The following is a 23,789-nucleotide window of genomic DNA, read 5'->3' on the forward strand; positions in this document are numbered from 1 at the left end:
GTCCAATCTCTCCCAAACTTCACAGTCAGGATGAGAGTCCCGCCCTGGACAAATTGATATGCCAATTGTCAGCATTAGTTAGTGTCAATTAGTGGGAACCAGAAATGTAATTTTTAAAATGGTTGATCACGTCCACCTCAAAATCAGTTTGAAAGAACATCAGACCTTGATGAGTTTAGTGTGCAATTTTTTTTAAAATGAGGTGTCTGTTCTGCCTGAGCCCGAGCCAGAGTCTGCTTTGTTCCAGCCAGAGGTCTCTATGCCGTCTGGTCCTGCTTCGTCTGCACTAGAGATCCTCCGCCACCAGCCTTCAGCCAAGCCGCAAATGGTGGTCACACAGGCAGCCCCCTGAGCTCCACCGTCGCTGCTGCTGGCCTCAGAACCTCAGAGTCTCTCCCTGTGGCCGAATAGACCCCTGGAACAGTTTTTTGAACCTTTGGTCCTTGTTATATTGTTTCGAACTTACTCTGATAAGCTCATCAGGAACAGGAAACTCAGAGTTGCTGATCTCAGAGTTAGTAAACCCAGAGTTTATCTTTCAAGTGATTGGCCCTGGAATAGGACCTAATTTCAATTACTTCCTTTAGTTGTAGTTGCTGTTTGTAAACTTTTCCCACCTTTTCTCCTAAACTACTATTTAAAGTATTTTAGCTTGTACAGGTCAACTGCAGGTTAAGGCAACTAGTGACCTACATCTACCATTTATATTATCTGTTATCTACAGTTTATACAGCGCTTTTCTAGTCACATGGCCACATAGTGCTTCAGAATACAAGTCATAAAATGATCACTTGAGCTTAACTTGTGACTGTCATTTATTAGCTGGGAGTGGACATCTGTCATCATTCAGTACTATATGTAAGTTGAGTAATATGTAATTTTATATCACAAGTCTTGATTATTGGAAATTAGCTTCCTAAATGTCACACTGCTGCCTGTTAATTTTTGTAGTTAGCTTTGCCCCAATTCTCAGTTATGTTGATGAATCTAATCCACTGACCTTCTTCTAGAAGATGCTTTTTCTTCAAGATCCTTTAATATGGTGATAGAATGATACTGAATAAAAAAATTCAGCACCTTCCTATTCACATGATATTTTTTATGAAACTTCACTCTCACTTAGTATCTGCAAAACAGAAGCAATTTAATTTTTGTTTGCCATCTTTGACAAAGCATAGATTTTGCGCTTCTTTTTTCAGGATCTAAAGAGAGTGCTATCCTTCCCCCCATACCCCGGGGATTACCTACATCCAGTGGTGTATGCCTGCACCGCAGTTATGCTGCTCTGTCTGCTTGTCTCCATCATGACTTACATTGTCCACCACAGGTGAGACCTTATTACAAGATAATTTCACACTTTTCATTGCAATAAAATATTCACATGCCTATATGTATGTTGTGATTTTATATCATAAAGATGTCTGTATATCTCATAATGTTTCTTTATCTTCATCTTGTGTCTGTTAAAAAAACAACCTTAATCCAGAATTAATGTGCAGAAGCTTGAAAGCAGACAGGTTTCAAGTACAAAGTAGAACGCAGTGGTGATCGTGGGCCAGTTCACTTCAATTTAAACCTCCCAAGAAATGGGGGCTGTGTGGACTTAGAGATATTGAGTCATTTTCTGAATGAACTGCACAGCCCAACCTGTTACAAAGAAGACATTTATTACAAATATGTTTGGTTTATAAAATTAGTATTTGGTGCATTTGGTTCTGTCCTCATGACAGAAATGACTTTATTTTATATAAAAATGTGCCATTACCTAATTCTAAAAACTTATCTTACACTATTAACATTTTTCTACCATAGAAAGCAATTACATGTGTCAGAAATATTTATGTAACATTTTATTAATTTTACTTATGTAAATAAGTAAAATTAATAAAGTTTGTTAAACAATGGTAAGGTATCTACCTCAACAGAAACAAAATAATCAAATAATATTGTGGGCCGACACGCACTCTCACCGACACAAACACACCTCAAGTGCTACAGTCTTTCTGCTAGCAAACCCCTCATTGCAGGCCTGAGTCGTGGCTCGGGTGCGTTGGGACCTAAAACAATATGGTCGCTTCACTCGTTGCCAAGCAGTAAAATAAAAAGCACGTGCAAACAATAGTACTCACACCTCCAGGCAGTTCAAGGGGATAGCGGGGGAACTGGGTCAAGGCCACCAGCAGGCCGCGGCAGCAGCACTCTCAGGTCTCGTCTCCACGTGCTCCCACGCGAACACAAAAGTTCAGCACACCAGCAGAAGGGACCTCTCTGACACGCCAGCAAGACGTCCGTCTCCTCCTACTCACAATAGGGTACAACAGATTTCCACTCCAGGTAACTATCCGTCAACCCAAAAATACGTCGCCCTTCTATAAACTCTGCGTCCACTCGACACTGCTGTTCATCTCTCGTCTCTCTCTCCTCCTGCCAAGTGCACACGGCTCCCCACTTGCTCCCACCCCCTCTACCTGAGACTACTTCAGGGTTCACTGGAGCTGTAGTACATATCAATACCATATCAAAAATAATGACATAAACCTCAAAATACAAATAAAAAGGTTGTGCATTGAACTCACACACATCACATACCTTACAGGCATTTGTATACATTCTTGAACACAGTGAACATTTGCAATTAACTATGAATATAAATGAACTATTTAAATAATGATCTATTTATATAGCCAGGGCTACACCCTCCCCCTTCTGAATGTCTGAATGTCCCCATCAGACCTACTTTCATTAGGCCAGTTAAAACCTCACTAAAGAGTACTGGCTAGTGCAGTGACATTTAGGAGTCAGGGTCGTAGCAAATCTGAATTACCATACCTCGGTAACTAATAGTCACAGGTCTGTCAGTGGGTCTTCCAGGTTCATCATAACTGAGGCGCAGAACAGGTCTCACTCTCCTTTTCATTTTGAGGTCATAGGGTCGGTCAGGACTCCCAACTAAGACACTAGGTGTAGGAACATCTCTCTCCTCCAGCTCTTCAGCCACCCCAGAGTCTTGGTGTTGCTGTGAACTTTCCTCTGTCTGATCTACTGCTACTGGGAGTTCTTCCCCCTGTTCCACCACCTCGGACAATTCATGAACACTGGGATGATCACTTTCCATCTGGTCAGGAAGGCTCACAACCTCCTTTTGCTCAGCTCCCTCACTTCGAGGTTCAACACTGTCACGAAAGGCTAAAGGAGGTTCATAGTAGGCACACTGTTCTTCAGACTCTGAGGACCAGTCATCTTCGCTCAGATTTTCCAAATCTTGTGTCTGACTTTCATTTTCACACCTTACTTGCTGTGCCCTGGTCCTTGGTCTCTTTGGTCGCGCTTTCTTTTCTGATGGAGCAGACATCCTGACCAGGTAACCAATGGGCAGCAGGTGATCCCTATGCACGGTCCTCACAATACTGGTTCCTCTCTCTGGTTTTACACGATACACAGGGAGATTGGGTAACTGGGCAATCACTATGTAAGGTAGTGAGTTCCATCTGTCTTGTAGTTTGTGCTTTCCTGTGAGGCCGAGATTCCGAACCAGCACCCGATCACCTTCCTCAAGTGTCTGATTCCGGACTCTCGCATCATACAGTCTCTTGTTTCGTTCATTGTTCCTGGAAGCTGCATCAGCGGCTAGCTGGTAAGCTTTTTGAAGTTCTTTTCTCATGTTAGCCACATACTGGTGGTGCTTTAAGTCATTTTCTTCATCTGACCCCACACCAAAACACAGGTCAATGGGTAGTCGCGCCTCTCTTCCAAACATGAGGAAGTAGGGCGAGTATCCTGTGGCATCATTTCTAGTGGTGTTGTAAGCATGTACTAGCTGGCTTATATGTCCGCTCCACTTTGGCTTTTCAGCTGGATCCAGGGTGCCCACCATTGCCAGCAAAGTACGGTTGAAACGCTCAGGCTGCGGGTCGCCCTGAGGGTGGTAGGGTGACGTTCGGGACTTACGAATGCCCAACAGGGTCAATAGCTCCTTAATGCGTTTGCTCTCAAAATCTTTGCCCTGGTCTGAGTGAATGCGAGCAGGCAATCCATAATGCACAAAGAACTTTTCAAAAAGGACTTTGGCGACAGCTTTCTGATCTTTTGTGGGAAATGCTTGAGCATACCTGGTGTAATGATCAGTGACAACCAGCACATTAGCTATGCCTTTAGAGTCTGGCTCAATAGAAAGAAAGTCTATGCAGACCAGGTCTAGAGGGCCATTACTGGTGATGTGCTGTAAAGGGCAGCTTTCTGTGGGATGGACACTTCCTAGCTACACACCTTCCACAGTTCTGTATGTATGTTGCAACTTCAGATGCCACTCTGGGCCAGTAAAACCGGTCTTTAATGAGCTCTGTAGTTCGTTCTGTGCCCAGGTGACCAGCATCATCATGCACTGATTTTAGTACCATTGGCCGATACTTAGCAGGCAAGACGATCTGACTCACTTCTCGACCAGAGGGTCTTGTGGTGACTCTGTAGAGAAGGCCACACTTAACCTTTAACTTGGATCTTTCTCGCATCAACAACGCAACATCTGGGTTTGCATGCGTAGAAGCTGAAACACTTTGGTTTCTCTCAACCTGAGGTTTCACCACACCTATAACTGGATCAGAGTCTTGGGCTTCTGACAGTTCTTTCAGGCTTAGCTGTTCCAGCAGGCCCACTTCTATCTGGGTGAAGTTTGCATATAAAGCTGGAATGGCGTCTGGCGAAGCACCCAGCTGGTCGACAAATCTGGTGGTGTGTTGGTAGAAACCATCTGTAGTGATCCGACGACACAAAGCTTTTACCCCAGAGGGTGGGATATCCACCCATCCATCTGTTGTGTCCTGCGGACTCCTTGACAGTGAGTCGGCATCCACATTTTCACGGCCGGGTTTATATTGAATGCTGAAATCATAGGTGGAGAGTGCTGCTAGCCACCGATGACCTGTCGCGTTCAACCTGGCAGTGGTCAAAACATAGGTGAGTGGGTTATTATCAGTTCTCACCGTGAACTTAGCCCCATAAAGGTAGTCATGGAACTTCTCCACTACTGCCCATTTCAGAGCCAAAAACTCCAGTTGATGAATTGGGTAGTTCCATTCTGCATGACTCAACTTGCGGCTGGCAAATGCTACCGGGCAGAGTCCTTCTGGGTACTCTTGATTCAGGACTGCTCCTAGCCCGTCCAAACTAGCATCAACATGTAGAATGTATGGTTTGGCTGGATCAGCAAATGCCAAGACTGGAGCATGTGTGAGCTTGTAAACAATGCTCTGAAAGGCGTCATCATAAGCTGGGGTCCACCCATCACCAAAAGGCTCGGCAACTCGAAAGTAGCTATTTTGCTTTCCTTTAGCGACAACCTTTTTGCTACCCTGTGCAGGAGGATATCCCTTGGTCAGTTCTGTCAATGGGCGGACTATGGCGGAGTAGTTCTCAATGAACCGCCGGTAGTATCCACAAAATCCGAGAAAAGATCTCAGGGATTTTAGATCAGTGGGTTTCTTCCAGTGGGTCACCGCACTCACCTTCTCAGGATCAGTGGCAACTCCAGAGGCAGAGACAATGTGTCCCAAGAACTTCACCTGGGGTTGGCAAAATTGGCACTTGTCAATTGAGACTTTGAGACCACATTCCGCCAGCCGGTCCAGGACTTTAAGTAGCCATTCCTCATGCTCCTCCAGTGTCCTGCCAAACACAATAAGGTCATCCAGATACACAAGGACTTGAATCAGGTTCATGTTTCCAACAGCTTTCTCCATTAACCTTTGGAAGGTTGCAGGAGCGCCAGTGATACCTTGAGGCATCCTCTCAAACTGAAAAAACCCAAGAGGACAGATAAAAGCTGTTTTCTCTTTATCAGCCTTGGACATCTCCACTTGGTAATATCCACTTCTCAGGTCCAGTACAGAAAACCACTTGCTTCCTGTCAGACAATCCAGTGCATCATCTATGCGTGGCATAGTGTACTGGTCTGGGATGGTTCTGGAGTTCAGTAGACGATAATCAATACACATCTGCACCTTGCCATTCTTCTTCCTGACTATGACAATCGGGGAAGCATATGGACTGCGTGACTCTTTGATTATGCCAGCTACCAGCAGTTCTTGTAGATGGCATTGGACATCCTCAATGTCAGCGGGTGCGATTCTGGGGGATCTCTCCCTGAATGGTCGAGGGTCTCTCAGCCTTATGTGGTGAGTGACACCTTTAGCTAAGCTGACATCCCACTCCTCCAGGGAAAAAACATCCGCTCTTTTTGATAACTTTGCTGCTAACCTGGCTTTCCACTCTTCAGGGATAGGAGACTCTCCAAAGTCAAACAGTTCAGGGTCAATAGACCTTTCTTGGGCGGAGGTCTTTGTTAACTCAGTGACAGTGTCCACCAAGTACACCTGGGCTAGCACTGTACCGGTGGGGACAATAGTCTCTCTTTGGGACTCATTTCTTAGCAGAAGTGTGAAACTGTTAGTGTCCATCTCAGAAGATGGTAGTACCACAGGTGGAACCAACACTCCAGCTGGGAGGTTTGTGGATTCGCCCACCTCCACCATTAGAATACTTTTATCTAATGGATGCTGTTGTTCTACCTTGCAAACTGCATACTGTACTGCACAAGGAGGGATAGTGATAGGCCCGGGGCCTTGCCACTTCACATGACCCACCACGCCTGTTTGTTGGGTGATAAGTGATGAGAGCTGTTCTGAGGAGAGGGTATTTATCCTCAGTGAGTGAACCTCATCTTTCCCTCGTACTGCTTCACAATTTCTCAGCAGAGAATGCAGTTTCTGGGAGTTAGTACCAATGATGACAGGAACAGGGTCTGGGCTCTTTGGGTCAGGACACACCAAGGCCAAGACAGTGACTGTCTCTACAGCTTCCTTTGAGTTGGGGGGAAAACCCACCTCAACTGCCACATACCCCTTGTATGGGTAGTTGGAATCACCATATAGCGAGATCTTTTAAAGGAAGAATGGGCACATTGGGGATGAAACGGGAATACCAGCTGTCGAATATAATGGTGACTCGAGAGCCGCTGTCAAGGAGAGCTCTACATGGTTGTCCTTCTATGGTCACATTGGTCATCATGGATGGGCCAACCAATCCATCTGGGAGTCCACACTGTGAGGATGTGTGCACGGAACTTTTCCTAATGAAACCGACCTGTGTGGGCTCAGAAGCGCCCCCTGTAGCCCCTTTTTCCTCTTTGCTCCTACGAAGGGCTCCAAGTAGCTTTCTTGGTTTGTTTCAACATTAGCTCGGCCTCTGAGCGCTTGCTTGTTAACTCTTTAAGCTCAGAGCGTAACTCTTTGATCTCGGCTTTGAGCTCTTGAACCTCTGTCGATTTGGCTTTTGTCTCTTCGCCAACTTTCACTTGTCTAACTGTGGCTTTTGACTCATGCCTTGCTCTTGCATGGTCTTCTTCTTCTCGAATCTCACTGAGCAGTTTCAGAAAAGTAGGTGGCTCCTCTTTCCTTTCTCTGAGTCTTAGCTGCAGTAACATTATCTCTGACTCAGTTGCACCCCGTATAAGCTGGTCAGTACGTGCACGGTCGACTCGATGGCTAGGGAGACCCCCTCTCTGCACTACTTTGGTCAGAGAGCGTTCCAACCTTCTCAGGAAGTCTGACAGCTTTTCTCCTCGCTGTTGACCCAGGCTCCTGAAGGCGAGGTACAAGTCTTCACCTGACTCCAGGGATCCAAATGCACTTTCTAGAGCCTCTACATAGCTCTCTGGGCTAGCATCAGGGTTATCTCGCCGTACAGCTTGGATGATCTCCAACGCTGGTCCCTTTAGGCTCTCAACTATTCTCCTTCGCTTCTCTCTCTCAGAGCAGTCGCAATCTTCGATCATCAGGCGAGCCTGTTCAACCCAGCTATCAAGGCTCTCTTCACCTGCCGGAGTAGGAGACTGGCCAGAGAATGTCCGCAGATGTCGAGATGCAGTATTCTCAGTGGTAGGTCGCATAGTTTTTGCTAACAGGTCTCCGACTGCCCGAATGATGGATTCAGGGGAGTTTTCCTGTGGGGTTTCAGTAGACAGCAAGGCACTAACATCATCAATTGTTTTGCCTTCTTCTACCATTAGTTTCTTAAGCTTGGCTGAGAAGTCATCAGCTGACCTCGCAGATTCAGTGAGGAGGGAAATCTTCCAGACAGGACCTCCGTTCAATGGCTGCACATGCGGTGGTATGCGGTCTGGCTGAATATCTTGACGGCATTCACAGAGCACAAGGTTATTGCCTGTCTGGGTGTCTGTTAGTCTGTCTCTCACTTTTACTCTTCCAAAAGCTTTCACTGACTGAGCAGTCTCTTCAATGTCTGATAAATCAAAGTCAGTAGGAACATTATGCAGTACAAAAGCCCGGTTTGGGTTTATACCTGCTTTACTGCACCAGCTACTAAGCTCAGGTGCAATTTAAGACTCTTTCCGAGTAGTCATCATACAAACCCTGATGCCGGTGTGCTAAGCTGTGCAAATCTGTAAACAAAATACTCCTTTAAAGAACAAACTAGAAAAGTTAAGCACGGGAGTATCCCAGCAGTGCTTCCATAATTGTGTAACACCCGTCCCACGTTCTATTGAGAGGGGCCCTGGGTTCCTGTTGTTACTTTCCTACTGATACTCCCTTTTTAATGCTTATGATATAAACTATGCCATAAAACTACACTATATGGAAATAAACCACACACAAGCAGGTCAATTATAAAGTTAACTCCACTTTAGTGAATAATTAATTAACAACAACACAAAAGAAAATAAGTAAAATTAATAAAGTTTGTTAAACAATGGTAAGGTATCTACCTCAACAGAAACAAAATAATCAAATAATATTGTGGGCCGACACGCACTCTCACCGACACAAACACACCTCAAGTGCTACAGTCTTTCTGCTAGCAAACTCCTCGTTGCAGGCCTGAGTCGTGGCTCGGGTGCGTTGGGACCTAAAACAATATGGTCGCTTCACTGGTTGCCAAGAAGTAAAATAAAAAGCACGTGCAAACAATAGTACTCACACTTCCAGGCAGTTCAAGGGGATAGCGGGGGAACTGGGTCAAGGCCACCAGCAGGCCGCGGCAGTAGCACTCACAGGTCTCATCTCCACGTGCTCCCACGCGAACACAAAAGTTCAGCACACCAGCAGAAGGGACCTCTCTGACACGCCAGCAAGACGTCCGTCTCCTCCTACTCACAGTAGGATACAACAGATTTCCACTCCAGGTAACTATCCGTCAACCCAAAAATACGTCGCCCTTCTATAAACTCTGCGTCCACTCGACACTGCTGTTCATCTCTCGTCTCTCTCTCCTGCCGAGTGCACACGACTCCCCACTTGCTCCCACCCCCTCTACCTGAGACTACTTCAGGGTTCACTGGAGCTGTAGTACATATCAATACCATATCAAAAATAATGACGTAAACCTCAAAATACAAATAAAAAGGTTGTGCATTGAACTCACACACATCACATACCTTACAGGCATTTGTATACATTCTTGAACACAGTGAACATTTGCAATTAACTATGAATATAAATGAACTATTTAAATAATGATCTATTTATAGAGCCAGGGCTACATTTATTCATTACAATAATCACTGATTGTTTTTTTTTTTTAGCACAAATTACTTAAAATGTCATCTTTGCTCAAGTTCAGTTACCAATATCAAAAAATCGAAGAACTTTTTATATTTTTCCTTATTATTGCATATCTTTATCTAGAATATTATGCACATGTTATTGTCTTCATTTATATATTTCTATAAGTCTTTGGAATTGCCCCAAATTGCCTGTCCCCTGACTTCACCATAAAATATTCACCCTGTTACCTGAGACACATCAAAATGTAGAAATATCAATCATTTAAAAGCTGTGTAGATGGTTAAAATAAGCAAAGATTTTGTCAAGAAGTTGATGTTGAGATGAGATTTTTATTATGAAGTAAAAAGATTTGTATACTTTGGAAAACCATTTTTATTTAAAAGTCAAAAATAATATTATACATATTATACTTAATGGGTAATTGAAGGGGGTAAATTGACAAAAAGACAATTTTTTGTGTTAAATAGTGGTGCAATTTCCATTAAATTGTATACTGCTTGTAGTCTATTTGTGTTCTAGTTTCTTTCTCTTTTTCCTGCCGCGGTGTTTCCATATCTAGTCTGTCTTGTCTCAGTGTTTGTATTTGTGTGGATGCCGATTAAGCATTTTCGAATCGTCATATCTCCTTAATGAAGCGAAGTTAAAACATGAGGCTTGTCCCAATATATCTTCAGACACTCCTGACACTCACAATTCAAGAATTTTTTTATCAGCTATTACCGTTTGGCCATGAATTACGTTTGTTTGAGGGTAGGAAATTCGTCCCTTGCTCAGATTTCTTCAGATTTCAAACTCTGGGAATGAGGCACTTTTTTATCTCGTCAAATCTTTTCGATGGATTTCCACAGAGACCTGAAAATTTCCGTGATTGTTCACCAAAGCCTGCTGTCTCTTACGGTGAAAGAATGATATTGATGCTCCAAATAGATTTAGAGTTACAAAGCGTTGTTTGAGGGCAAGTCAAGGCAGTTTTCGCTTCTCCTCTACTAAGTTACGGTACATTACAAGTCATATATCTTTAAACATTCATATTTTAATTATAAATGGTCAACATTTGAAGATTCCCCCATCTCTTCTGAACAAAACGGTCTAAGAATGACAGTTCTGGCCCCTACGGTTAGGAAATTATGGCCATTTGTTTGAGGGGAATCCTCAATATGAGAAATAGACTGCAAAAAACCTGTCTCTCTGTGTGCTCTGTGTGTGTGTAAGGGTGCACCTGTTTTGGCGGGAAAAAGTACACAGCCTCTCTGATTGGTGGATTCAAATTGAGCAGCTCCAGACTGTTTGACAGACCTAGAAACATACAGGAAACACTATTAACAGCACCTGTTTGTTCATTTCCTGCTGTGTGTGTGTGTGTGTCCCTCTGTGCATTTGTGTTTCCATATGTGTACATATTTTTAATTGTGTGTATCTGCTGGCTGTTATTTTTTTTATCTTTTTTTTTTTTTGCCAATTTTTCAAAATTGAACAGGTACATTTGAGGGAACCTAACCATGTTCAGCAGTTTTTTCAGCTGTCCATTTTGCTTTTCCAATAATTCTACTTAAGTTATTACTATTCTGCTAAATCATAGTATTTCTGCTACTTTTCAGTATTTGTGCTAAATACAGTATTTCTGCTAAATCATAGTATTTCTGCTATTTTATAGTATTTGTGCCAAATCATAGTATTACTCATAAATCATAGTATTTCTGCAAAATCATATTATTTTAACCAAATTATAGTATTTGTGCTAAAACATAGTATTTCTGCCACATCATTGTTTTTGTGCCAAAGCATAGTATTTGTGCTGAATCATAGTATTTGAGCCAAATCATAGAATTTGTGCTAAAACACAGTATTTCTGCTCAATCATAGTATTTGTGCTCAATCATAGTTTTTGTGCCAAATTATAGTATTTCTGCTAAATCACAGTATTCTGCTGAATCAGAGTATTTCTGCTATATTGTAGTATTTTTCCTAAATCATAGTATTTCCGTAATGTTTAAGTATTTTTGGCTAAATATAGTATTTCTGTTATCTTATAGTATTTCTCCTTAATTCTCGCATTTCTGAGAAGTTATCATGTTTCTGCTAAGTTACAATATTTCTGCTAAGCTCTGCTATGTTATTGTATTTCTGCCAAGTATTATGTTTCCTCTAAGTTATTGCAGTTCTGCAAAGTAATTACATTTTGCAAAGTTCTTATGCTTCGGCAAAGGTTTTACACTTTTTGCAACTTTTCAGCTTTTTCAGCTATTTTCAGCAGACAGCTTCAGCGTTACAGCATCCACACTGCATTTTCGGAGGAAATGCAATTTTTTCTAGTTCTTTCTGTGTGTCTGGTCTCTCAGTGTTCTGTCTCCATTGTGTCTAGTTTCCCTGTTTGTTCTGTCAGATGTGTATGGCTTGTCCTGGTTTCTCATTTTGTGCATGTGATGTTCAGTTTTGCTTCCTGTTCAGCTGTGTTCCCAGGTGTGTGCACTCTGCTCTAATCCCCCCCGTGTATATATTGTTTGCATCGCCCTGGTTCCTTGTTGTCTGTGAGTGTCCATCATTCTGGTTACCAGTTAATTTGGTTGCACCCTGCACAGTTTTTTTTTTTTTTACCAGCAGTAAAGTTGAGATTTGGAGTTGACATCCTGCATGCTTGGTCTACTCTGCCTCCCACATGCCTTTACATGGCATAACCTTAATAAGATAATTACATGATTTATTTAAAGAGTCTTCCCCAAATTTTGTCCCAGGTCCAAAAATAAAAACCCTCTAACACCATTCAGTTCATCTTTAATACAATAAATCCCAACAGTACAGTCTCTTAATACCTAAGGAGGGTTTGTGCTGGTACAGAATGTTGAATCCTAAGGACCAGATTTACTAATAAAACTGAGATCTTGAGATATCAAACGGTCTTTGATGCAGTCTGCAAGCAGCCAAAGCAATCAAAAGGTGCTGTTTGGTACAATGCCATCTTTGTGACTGATTTCTCCTAATGACAGTCAGCAAAGAAGAATATATATTTTTCCCTATTGACCAGATGTTATGTGGTACTCACTGACCGGTCTTCAGGCCTGTGAGACTGAAGCCTTGGGTAACATATTCTTTTATATGTGGATTTAATACTTTAATACTTCTAGTATTGCTTCAAGTAAAGTCCAAAGGTGAGAATGTGACTCCTGTGTTAATTCCCAAAACCTTCTAGCTAATTTAAGCTAAGACTGAATAAAAACTATCTTTCTTATGTTTAACTTTTCTCCTTGTTTACAGTGTGATCCGAATCAGCAGGAATGGCTGGCACACACTCCTCAACTTCCTCTTTCACACGGGACTGACATTTGGCATTTTCGCTGGTGGAATCAATCAAATCAACTTACCTTTTGTGTGTCAGATTGTAAGTGTTGTGTTCTTGGTTTCTTACTGTGGTTATGTTTCAAAGTTCTGTTAAGGGTACTTAATTATTAAAAGATTGTTAGCTTCTTTTAAAAAAAATTGCAATATTGGTTATTTTATATTAGACTGGGTTCCGAATTGTGTGATTGAGTATAACATGAAGAGCCCTCTAGTGTCAAACTGTGTAGACATCAGAACGGCACAGTCAAGTTAAATTTAAACACTTCACTTTATTAGGTACACATTGTTAGTACTGGCTTGGATCCCCATTTTGCCCTGAGAACTTCCTTAATTCTTCATGATTTCACAAAGTACTGCAATTATTCCTCAGAAATATTGGTCTACATAGATATGTCAGCAACACACAGTTGCTGCAGGCTTCTTGGCTACACAACCGCAATCTAAATCTCCCATGTTCAGAGATGCTCTTCTGTATAACATGGTTGTAATTAGGGCTGCTCGATTATGGCAAAAATGATAATCGCAATTATTTTCACTGAAATTGAGATCTCGATTATTTGACGATATTTATTTAACAATAACAATGTATTCAATAATGGCTTTAAAGATTGTTAAAAAATAATATAAAATAGTGTGCAAATATTGATTACAGTGCAAATGTTTGCAATATAAAAAATAAATGAAAAGTAAACATCTATGTTTAGTGAACTTCAAAATACTGCACAATATTTGATCCACGCCTGACTCATGAACCCATAATGTTTCCACCAATGTTCCTCAAATATTTCATGTGTCTGAGCGAACACACAAACTCCCTGAGCGTCCCTTGGACCACTGTGAGCGACATCAGACGTGTGCACTGTGGTCACGCCAGCATCTAATCCATCCAAGTTACATGGTTTATTAAAATAATCAAATTACAGCATTTACATTTATGTTAGACTACTTTTAATTAACTGCTTTAGCCCACTTACAATGAAAATGTAAAAAATCCTGTTCATGACCTGTGTAGTATGTTAACACTATTGGAAGTGAAAATAACTCCAATTTTGAAAACACAACTTTCTTTCTTTTTTTTTTCTTTCATAAAGCTCTGACTTGTATTATGAGTATGAGTCTGTGGTCTGGGAGAGAGTCCTATAACTCTCTGTCTGCAAAATATATTATATAATGACCAATGTTGGGCAATTAATTATATAGTTACTACTTCAAAAAAGTAACTCAGTTTGGCAAACAACAAAGTTTTTTGCAGCTATTTATTTTTTTTAATGCAGCCAAGGCGTTTTTTAAATAAACATTTCAAACTATTTACAGAACAATCAGCTGTTCTGCATCAAATCTGATGCCACACAAATTATTTGTGCCACTCCAAAAAATAATTTCTGTCCACTATGAGAACAACAGCCTGATACCTGCAGGCCTGACAACAGGAGCTGTATCACTGCTGTAACACCTGTAACATTCAGCAGCCGCCTCATTGTTCTGACACACACAACAAAACCATTGACTACACTACACACTAACTACACACTAACTACACAAGATTTGCGCTAAACGTCTCAGATCTCTCACATCTCACAACACCGCCGTCACTCCTCAAACTTCCCCCCGTTTCTCAACAACTAGATGCCACGTTGCCATATCACTTTTTGATTGGTCGACACGGTACTTTTTTCGACCAATGGGAAAGGGCGGGGGGGTTTTTGGTTTTGTTTTTGCTCACAGGCGGAGAGTGCTTTCGAGCGTTTTCCTTATAAAACGCCGTTTTTACCGTTTCTTCCCGCAGTAAATATAAATAACGATAGTATTCAGGAAGAAAACCAAACATTGCATATATTTTTATCATAACTCTGGTTTTACGTGGCCTATCAACACAATTTAAAAACTGGTATAAAGTCCACACTTTTTCCGTCAGTTGTTCCGTCTGTCCTGCTCACATCTCCAATGGTTGGACACGTTGTCAATAATGTGGCTTCACTGCACATCAGCCACGCCGCTTTGCCAGCTAAAACACCGGTGTCGGCACATAAGGACGCTGTCATAGCCTGTCAGCGACGTTGATTGGCTGCGTATATACGAATGTGAATCGCATTATTGGCTGGACTATAGGATAAGGTGGCATCGTTCTAATCCCATACAGGAGCAGCCAGTCACTTACTGACTAACACTGCAAAACAGAATTGTTAAAGTTTTAATTTTAATGTCAATTCAGGTTAGATTTTTTTTGTGCGCAACGCAGATTTTCTGTGCGCAGAGACCGTGCCAGCAGTGCGCAATTGCTCACGTGCGCAGCTTAGAGGGAACATTGGTTTCCACACCACTGAAGTCGTTTTACCTCTCTTTTCAACCAACGGCATTCTTTCTTCAGCAGCCATTATCCTCTTCTCTCCAAATAACTTCTGCTTAGCTTTCCGAGCTTCCCTCGGGTCCTCTTGTGACGCTTGTTCGAAACGCAGAGAGGTGCGCTCGATTTGCCACACGGAGCAGCGCGAGAGTAAAGCACGAGGGAGGTGCTAATAATCAGCTCAGTCATTTTTAATGATCGTTGAAAACCCAGATCGTAATCGAGATTAAAATTCGATTAATTGAGCAGCCCTAGTTGTAATGAAAAAAATTGTAATGCATTTTCAGTTACTGTACTTGGAGCTGATAGGAAGGCAGACCTGCTCTTAAAACCTCAGGGATGGTTCTATGGAAAAATCTTAGAAGGTCAGCAGTTTCTGAAATACTCGAACCAGCTTGTCTGGCACCAACAACCATGCCACTTTAAATCAGCCTTTCCCCCATTCTGGGTTTTCATTTGATTTTAAGCCAATCATCTTCATCATGACTACATGCCTAAAATCAGTACTGACCCACACAGCAGACAGGTCTGGCCCGGATCTGGTATCAAGCCGGCACTGCTGGCTATCTTCTGGCATGGTAAGTGGTATGTCATCCAGATGTGGGCCAGGCCTGGCGTAGATGGCACTGTTTATATAATGGCAAGCCACATCTGGCCCGATTGTGGTTTGGTTTATGTGGCCCAGGCTCATACAAAACAGGTCTTCCCCGGATCCGGCATCAAGCTGGCACTTCTGACTGACTGGTGTCATGGCAGGGTGTATGTCAATCAGATATGGGCCTGGTCTGGAAATGATGACACTATTTATGTTCCTATTTTCCTATTTTAGTTAGGAGACCCAAATGCCATGTTGCAATACTATACTGCTATGGTAGCCAATGTCTCAAATGCAGGTTTGACAGGTTTGTGAGTGTACACTTTATCCAAAACCTAGTGAGGGTTTACTCATGTTTACCACTGGGTGGCAGGTAGAGGTAGAGCAGGTCACCTACTGATTGGATGGTTAGTGGTTCGATCCCTGGCTCCTCCACGCTGCATGTCAAGAGTGTGAATGTGTTTGAATGTAGTTAGGAAGCACTCAGTTTAGAAAATGTGTGATTGGGTGAATGTGGCATGTGAGCACTATGAGTAATCTGGGAGAGTAGAAAAGCACTGTATAAGAATCAGTCCATTCACTACCTGAACATGAGTTTCGTCATGTTACTTTTGCATAATTATGTTCCGGCACATGTTGTTATTACATGGCTTGATTAAGGTACACATTAGGTTGACATTAGGCTCTGGGGCCAGAGCTGAAACTGTCCTGGGCCACATTGTGTGGGCCAGATCTGGGCCATACCAATTTTGCTATGTGGGGACTTGCTGCCAGGTGACTGGCATTAGAAATTTGTGTTATTAAGCAGTTAAACAGATTTTCCTAAAACAGGTGTGGTAAGTGTATATATCTTTGTACACAGGCTGCACTGTCATGATTTATACAGATACACATCAGGAAAAAATGTTGATGGCTTATTTTTAACAGCTGAACAGCTATTGCATGCTAACAAAGTACTGCTGAGACTTGTGCAAATGAGTTGTATAGCTTTTGATCATAAATTGATAATAAATTGACAAAAAATTGACAGTTTCACTTAATGACCGGGAGGCGGGGCAGGGGGGTGGTTCCATTATCTGTTCCATTATTAATGGAACAGACAGGAATATTGGCTGTAGCTTTCCAGTCATCTCTCCAAAGATTTTATGTAGAAAGACACAATAAAAAGGGCAGCCTTATAGCTCCACCTCTGGTAAGGAATATTTTTTACATTCAATATGAATATAACTTGATGACGTAGAATAAGTTAAAAGATTGTAGCTGATATAACTATGCCTCCCATTTAATGGCACACACAAATAAACAAAGTTATTTTTAGATCATATGTCTTCATGAAACTTCAGAGGGTCTGCTTCTGCACCATTTTGCTGTTTTATCACCAAAGTGAATCATGAATTAATTATAATCATAATATGACTGAAGCTCAGTGGACGCATAGTAATGCAATTCTGGTTCTGGAGCTTTTAATTTATTCAGTCCTTAGACACTGGAACTGTTCAGTGTGCAGCATATTGAAACCTGTGCATTTTTCTTGTATGATGATTTCCAACTACACACTTAAACTTACTCCAGTTTACTCAATTTTTATAATGTCTATTTCAACCTGTGTTAGGTTGGCATTGTGCTCCACTATGCTTCTTTGTCTACCATGCTGTGGCTGACCTTCACTGCTAGAAACATCTGTAAAGACGTTTCCAAAGACCCACTTCAGGTACAGGAGAGGAATAGGGCTTCCCAGACTCGTACCAAACCAGCCATCCTCAGGTAAGCTGTAGACAGGTGCCTGCAGGTACAAGCAAGGCAGAGCAATGTTCATCAATCATCAGTATGATGTGAATGAATCATGACTTCACTGGATTCTATTAACAAGCAAACATGCATCCAAAGACTTTGATATTGAGTCCTTGCATTGCAAAATGAGGATTATAGAAGTGACACTCATGTCTTTGGATTGCCTTCTCACTGCCTTCTCACTTTTACAAAGTGCCCCCAAAGGGCAAAGGCTATACTAAAACTTTTATGTCTTATGGTGTTTTTCTTACAACATGCTGCCTGTTATGGCATCGCTGTGACATCACAGGGTGTCGTATTGCAAAAAGTTCTCTTTCACATGATACATTACTCAAAAATTTTCTTGAAATTTTTCTTGAAATTTTGACCTGATTTTCACAAAAATTAAATAACCTCTAGTTGTTATTGGTATCTAGCTTCACACAGTATTTGGGCAAGGGCTATACCAGCAGCACAGAATATTTGAAAATGATATTTTCTGCACCTCAAACATTGAGGGTTTTGTCCAGCAGTTGGGTGCTCGTGTCACATATGGGGGCGTCTGTTTGCCTGCACCATGGAGAGGGGATTGGAGAGGGGTTGTGCCATGGCGACCAGCCTCTGTCGCAGGCCCTGCCCATTTTTCTTTCCCTGCCTCTCAGCTTGGACATTGTCATACTACACATTTAATGTAATAACTGAAATAGAAATTAAATAAGCAGTTAAAAGAAACACATGAAATAGAGGAGCCTATACAGAATCGACAGAACTCATCTTGGAATAGCAAAATGTGTTTGGCAAAGAAGTGCATTCAGATCATAATTCTGATTGAAAATGGGGATGTCACATCTGCTGTGGCAGATGGCGTGGAGTGGAGAGAATGTGGGCCCAAATGCAGACAACGGAGATGGAGGTGGATATTAACAAAAAGTGTCTTTATTTTGGCCTGAACAAAAATGTGAAAACCAAAGGTAAAACCGTGTCCATAAACAACAAAAAAAAGGGAAATCTAACACAGAAACACTAGGTACATAGAGAGAAATGCAAAAACCTGCGTGAAACCTGGGACCTGAGAAACCTGGGACTTTGGAAAAATGAGGGAAGACAAGCAGGCTGACCAACAACAGGCAGAGGAAGACAGAGGAAATACAAATGACTAAACCATGAACAACACAAAATCAAAGAATGCCCATAAATCAGAAAAGACATAAACACATCCCCCAGACCCAGGACCATGATAGGAGATGCTAGACCGCTAACATACAGACAAACAGAAAGACAGAGAAAGAGACAGACAAACAAACAAAATGAACCAATTAAATACTCCCTCCATTCACAGGAACAGTAATGCTTCTATGTTGTGACAGTGTGAAGAGCCTTAAAGGCATAGTCCAATGACTGACGAGAATTTCAAACTGAACAAATTGTTTGTGAACAATCCTGGCAGCTTGTTGTGTCACCCTCATTACTGCTAGGTTTTAATATATCTCACACAATTCACACAGTAATATTTATGCTTAAAAAGTGTCTCTTTTTATTAGCTAGAAACGGAATTAAAATTGATGTAAGAGCAACAAGGAAGAATGATATCAATCTATTGAATTTGATTTATGTAAGAATCTGGAGTCAGGATGTGTTTGACCTAGTTTAGCACAGAGATGGAAAACAAGAAGAAGCAGTTAACCTGACTCAGTCCGACCTAGTTTGTACATCCCACTTATTACCCTAAAGCGATGCTGAAGCTACGGGGACAGCTCTATAATGGTACATAGTCACATTATTGCTATGTTAAACTAAATGGATTGCTTGGCTGTCCTTATCATTGTAATGCTGTCATGCAAATGATTAGCAGATCGAGTCATTACCATTTTCACTAAGTTCAGTATCCTGTGGAAAGCACAAAAACACCCAGAATGTGGTGCTAGTCATTCTGAACTAACACATTAATCCATCCATCTGGGTACAGATGCCCAGGCCTCCTCTTCTCAGCCACATTCTTCAACTCTTCCAGAGGACCACTGAGGTGTTCCCAAACATATTTTATTCTATTCGTGCCACATGTTTATCCCAACAATCAAACCAGCTGAGAGACACAATCTCTCCGGTTTGTCCTTGGTCTGCCTCAGAGTTTCCTCTCATTTCCAAGGAAAACCTTGCCACCTTGACTACGATTCATCCCAAACTACCCTTTGCTGTGTAGGAGTATTAGCTCTGCCTTGAGCCCCTATCGCATTACTGATCTCCTCTCACTATCACTGAGGGTGACCCACACTTTGCAGGACCTCCATTTTTGCCACTTGTGATTACCCCTGCCCTATACTCTCAATCTGTTCCTCAGCATGTGTTTCAGGTCCTTGGTGGGTGGGGCCTCACTTGCCATTGGCAAATGAGAAAACCTGGGACCCATATTTCATTCTGTCTCTTATTCTCCTACCTATGCAGTGTGACTGGTCATGTGTCAGATTAGTTTCTCTTTTATCTTTGGATTTATTTTTTTTACATTTATTTTGTGTGTGTGTGTCCGCGGAAGCGCGGCAATCACTTTCTGCCCGACGATCACTTTTTGGCACAACACCTGGAGCTAAGGGGGCAAAACAATCGCATGAGTGCTGCTGTTTGACTGAGGAAGAATAAAGTAGTCGTGGTAAGACAATCATACGACCACTTCAAGATGACAAAGCAACAAGGTGAAATATACCAGTTTTTAAATTGTGTTGATAGGCCACGTAAAACCAGAGTCATGATAAACAATATATATTCCTGAATAGTTTTGTCATGTTTACTGTCTAAGGACAGCGCTAGCAAGCACTCTTTGCTTATGACCAAAACAAAATACAAAAAAACCCTGCCCTTTCGTGTTGGTGGAAAAATGTACCATGTCGACCAATCAAAAATGTTATGGCAGCAGGACATTTGCTTGTTTAGGAAGAGGGGGAAGTTTGTTATTAAAAAAAAGGGTAAAAGGTAAATGGCTGCAAATAACTTTGCTGTTTGCAAAACTTGTGCATATGATTTTAAAATTGACAATTTATATTTGCACTTAAAGTTATGAACTATGATGTATTAAACATGTTTGTGGTTGTCACAATAAAAAACAGAACTTTTTCTACGTGGATTTTATGTTTTTGTCTGATTTTAGATCAATTGTGTTAATACAGTATGTCAAAATGAAAACATAACTGTAAATTCAGACACGTGAGGTTGTGCTGAAAAGGATGATACCAAACAAGGCAAAGTAAATAGTTTTTAAAGGTGAACTGTAGCGGTAAAATCAAAAGTGGTTAAAATGGCCAATTATACCCTGGACCCCAGAGGGTTAAACATTTTTTTTTTTAAGTAACGCAATAGTTACTTTTCAAGTAATTAATTACTTTTAGAATCTTGTAACTCAGTTACTAACTCAGTTACTTTTTTGAAGAAGTAACTAGTAACTAGAATTAATTACTTTTTCAAAGTAACTTGCCCAACACTGCTCAGTACCCACATCACCTTAGATAAGGGTACAAATATCAATTGTCATTAAACACACACACACACATATATAAATTATAAACTTATATAATCTCTCTCTCGCTCTTGCGCCGTCTAAATAGACATACAAATATACATATTCAATTCAATTCAATTTTATTCAGACAACACCAAATCACAACAACAGTCACCTCAATGTCCTTTATATTGTAAGGTAGACCCTACAATAATACATACAGAAAAAAACCCAACCATCATATGACCCCCTATGAGCAAGCACTTTGGCAACAGTGGGAAGGAAAAACTCCCTTTTAACAGGAAGAAACCTCTGGCAGAACCAGGCTCAGGGAGGGGCGGGGCCATCTGCTGCGACCGGTTGGGGAGAGAGAAGGAAGACAGGATGAAAGACATGCTGTGGACGAGAGCCAGAGAATAATTGATAACATTGATAACATTGATAACAATGTGACTTAATGCACAGAGGTCTATTAACACATAGTGACTTAGAAATGTTCAGTTTCTATGCCATATGTTAAAACAAGATCCAATTCTTGATGGTGAAATTACCATTCCAGTAATAACATTTCTTTTCTTTCCAGATTTTATCTTGTAAGTGATGGAATCCCTATCATAATAGTTGGAGTTACAGCAGCATTTGGTATGGATAACTATGGCAGCAGAGATGATGCTCTGTAGTAAGTATTTCAGAATAACCAGATTATCATTTGTTGTTAAGTATAGAGCTTTAAAAAAATATATATCTTTCTATTTCTCTTTTTAGTTGCTGGATGGCATGGGAACCAAGTCTGGGTGGTTTCTATGCTCCCATGAGTCTTCTGGTCTTAGTCATGTGTGTGTACTTCTTGTGGACTTATGTCCAGCTGAAGCGCCACCCAGAAAGGAAGTATGAGCTGCGGGTTTTAAGTGAAGAGCAGCAACAGCTGTCATCAAATGAGTCGAACCATCACTGCCACACTGACACTGGGCCTGCTGGGGACTGCCAGCCCTTTGCTGCGGGCGTGTCAGTTCTGGCCAATGAGCACTCTTTTAAATCCCAACTCCGGGCCACAGTCTTCACCCTCTTCCTGTTCCTGGCTACCTGGGCTTTGGGAGCATTGGCTGTTTCATTGGGACATTTCCTGGACATGATATTCAGTTGTCTCTATGGTGCTTTTTGCGTCACTCTGGGACTCTTCCTTCTCATCCAGCACTGTGCTAAGCGTGATGACGTGTGGCACCGTTGGTGGGCTTGTTGCCCATCCAGATTAAAGACAGAGGATGGGCCTGGGGAAGGACAGAGCCAGAGGCAGGAACTCCATCAGCCACACTGCCATTTGAATTCCCCACTCGCAGTGAAGCAGCAGATGCTTTCGCCTTACCCTATTCAGAGTTCTCATCACAGAACAACACCACCTCCCCAAAGCCCAACATTAAATCACACAGGTCCATGCTGTGTGGCTGTAATGACTCCTGTTAGCCCTTCCCCCATCTCACCTCGTGCTGACCAAATGCCTTCACCACGTCCACAGTCACTTCCCGATGAGGTCCCTCATCCAACTCTTCCCCTGCAGAGTTGCATTGCTGATAGAACAAAGACATGCTCTTTCAACCGTCCACGCCAATGCTTCCAGGATTACCGGTCTCACATCACTTCCACCAGTATGGATGGGAGTGTGCACAGCACTCACCTGGACAGTCCTCATAATGTGCACCACATTGAAGCCTCACCACTGGTTTCTAATAGTCCACACCCAGATCTCCAGCTTCCGTATGTCAGCCCTCATTTAAATAGCCAACTTGTAGTTTCCTCTCACAGCTTGGAACGCCAGACCTCCTGCCACAGCGTGCAAGACTCGGTTGCTTCCTGTCACAGTCATGCCTATAACATGCATGACAGTATCTCTTCCTGCCACAGCCTCCTTATGCCTTCTCATGGGGTCGACACCAGCCAGTGGCATATGTACTGCTCAGTCGATGACTCTTCCAGCACAAACTGTTGTGAGAGAGCTGATCCCTTCACCTTGCAGTATGAACAAGATCCTGACAATTTGAGCTGGATGTCAAAGACGGCAGACAAAGAAAAGGTCTGTCTAGAGCTGGAACAGAAAGGTTTCCCAAGGAATACCCTACCTCGGCAGCATGGCACTGTGAACCGACGAGGACCCATTGGTCGAAACAGGAGTCTGCAGGAAGATAGTCTGTTTGGTTCAGATGCCACAGGAAACATACGGACAGGCCCCTGGAAGAATGAAACCACCGTATAGTCTTGAAATCTTTGGAGAAGTCAAACTTTCCAGCAAATTACTTTGTGTTTGGGTCCCTTTGCCTTCCAGGCCCTAAGACCACAGGTTGAGTTTTCACATCCCAGTAATATTTCAGATCTCTTTATGTCAAAATTAACATATTATTGTTTCAAAAATCAAATCTGAATAAACACACACACACACATACACACAAAAGAATCAGTTAATGTTAAATATTTTTTCTGCTCTATGAAATTTAAATTGCAATCAGTCTTATATATTGATCCTAAGGAGCAGCCTGAAAACTTATTAGTGTTACTGAAAGAAGTTCACATTCCTCTTACAGTCCAAGGATATGCAGACAGGCTAAAACAACCCAGAAGGGCCAATGAAAGTCATGCATCGACTAGACGTGATCCAAAAAGAACTGAAGGGTTATTTTTTGAATGAAA

General features: G+C 41.9%; 1 protein-coding gene across 1 annotated transcript; it reads left to right on the top strand.

Annotated features, from left to right (window-relative positions):
- Positions 1-259: 259 nt before the first annotated feature.
- Positions 260-23,358, top strand: adgra1a (adhesion G protein-coupled receptor A1a). Its single transcript, XM_031732740.2, has 6 exons — positions 260-331; positions 1,200-1,327; positions 12,831-12,954; positions 17,466-17,617; positions 21,694-21,789; positions 21,876-23,358. The coding sequence occupies exons 1-6, from the start codon at positions 260-262 to the stop codon at positions 23,356-23,358; spliced, it is 2,055 nt and encodes a 684-aa protein (XP_031588600.2).
- Positions 23,359-23,789: the final 431 nt, after the last annotated feature.

Source organism: Oreochromis aureus, linkage group 8, assembly GCF_013358895.1.
Source record: "Oreochromis aureus strain Israel breed Guangdong linkage group 8, ZZ_aureus, whole genome shotgun sequence".
NCBI classification, from domain to species: domain Eukaryota; kingdom Metazoa; phylum Chordata; class Actinopteri; order Cichliformes; family Cichlidae; genus Oreochromis; species Oreochromis aureus.

Coding starts and splice junctions, on each gene's coding strand:
- adgra1a (XM_031732740.2), top strand. CDS start 260: ATGCCGTCTGGTCCTGCTTCGTCTGCACTAGAGATCCTCCGCCACCAG. Junction 1,328..12,830: donor ACTTACATTGTCCACCACAG/GTGAGACCTTAT, acceptor CCTTGTTTACAG/TGTGATCCGAATCAGCAGGA. Junction 17,618..21,693: donor ACCAAACCAGCCATCCTCAG/GTAAGCTGTAGA, acceptor TTTTCTTTCCAG/ATTTTATCTTGTAAGTGATG.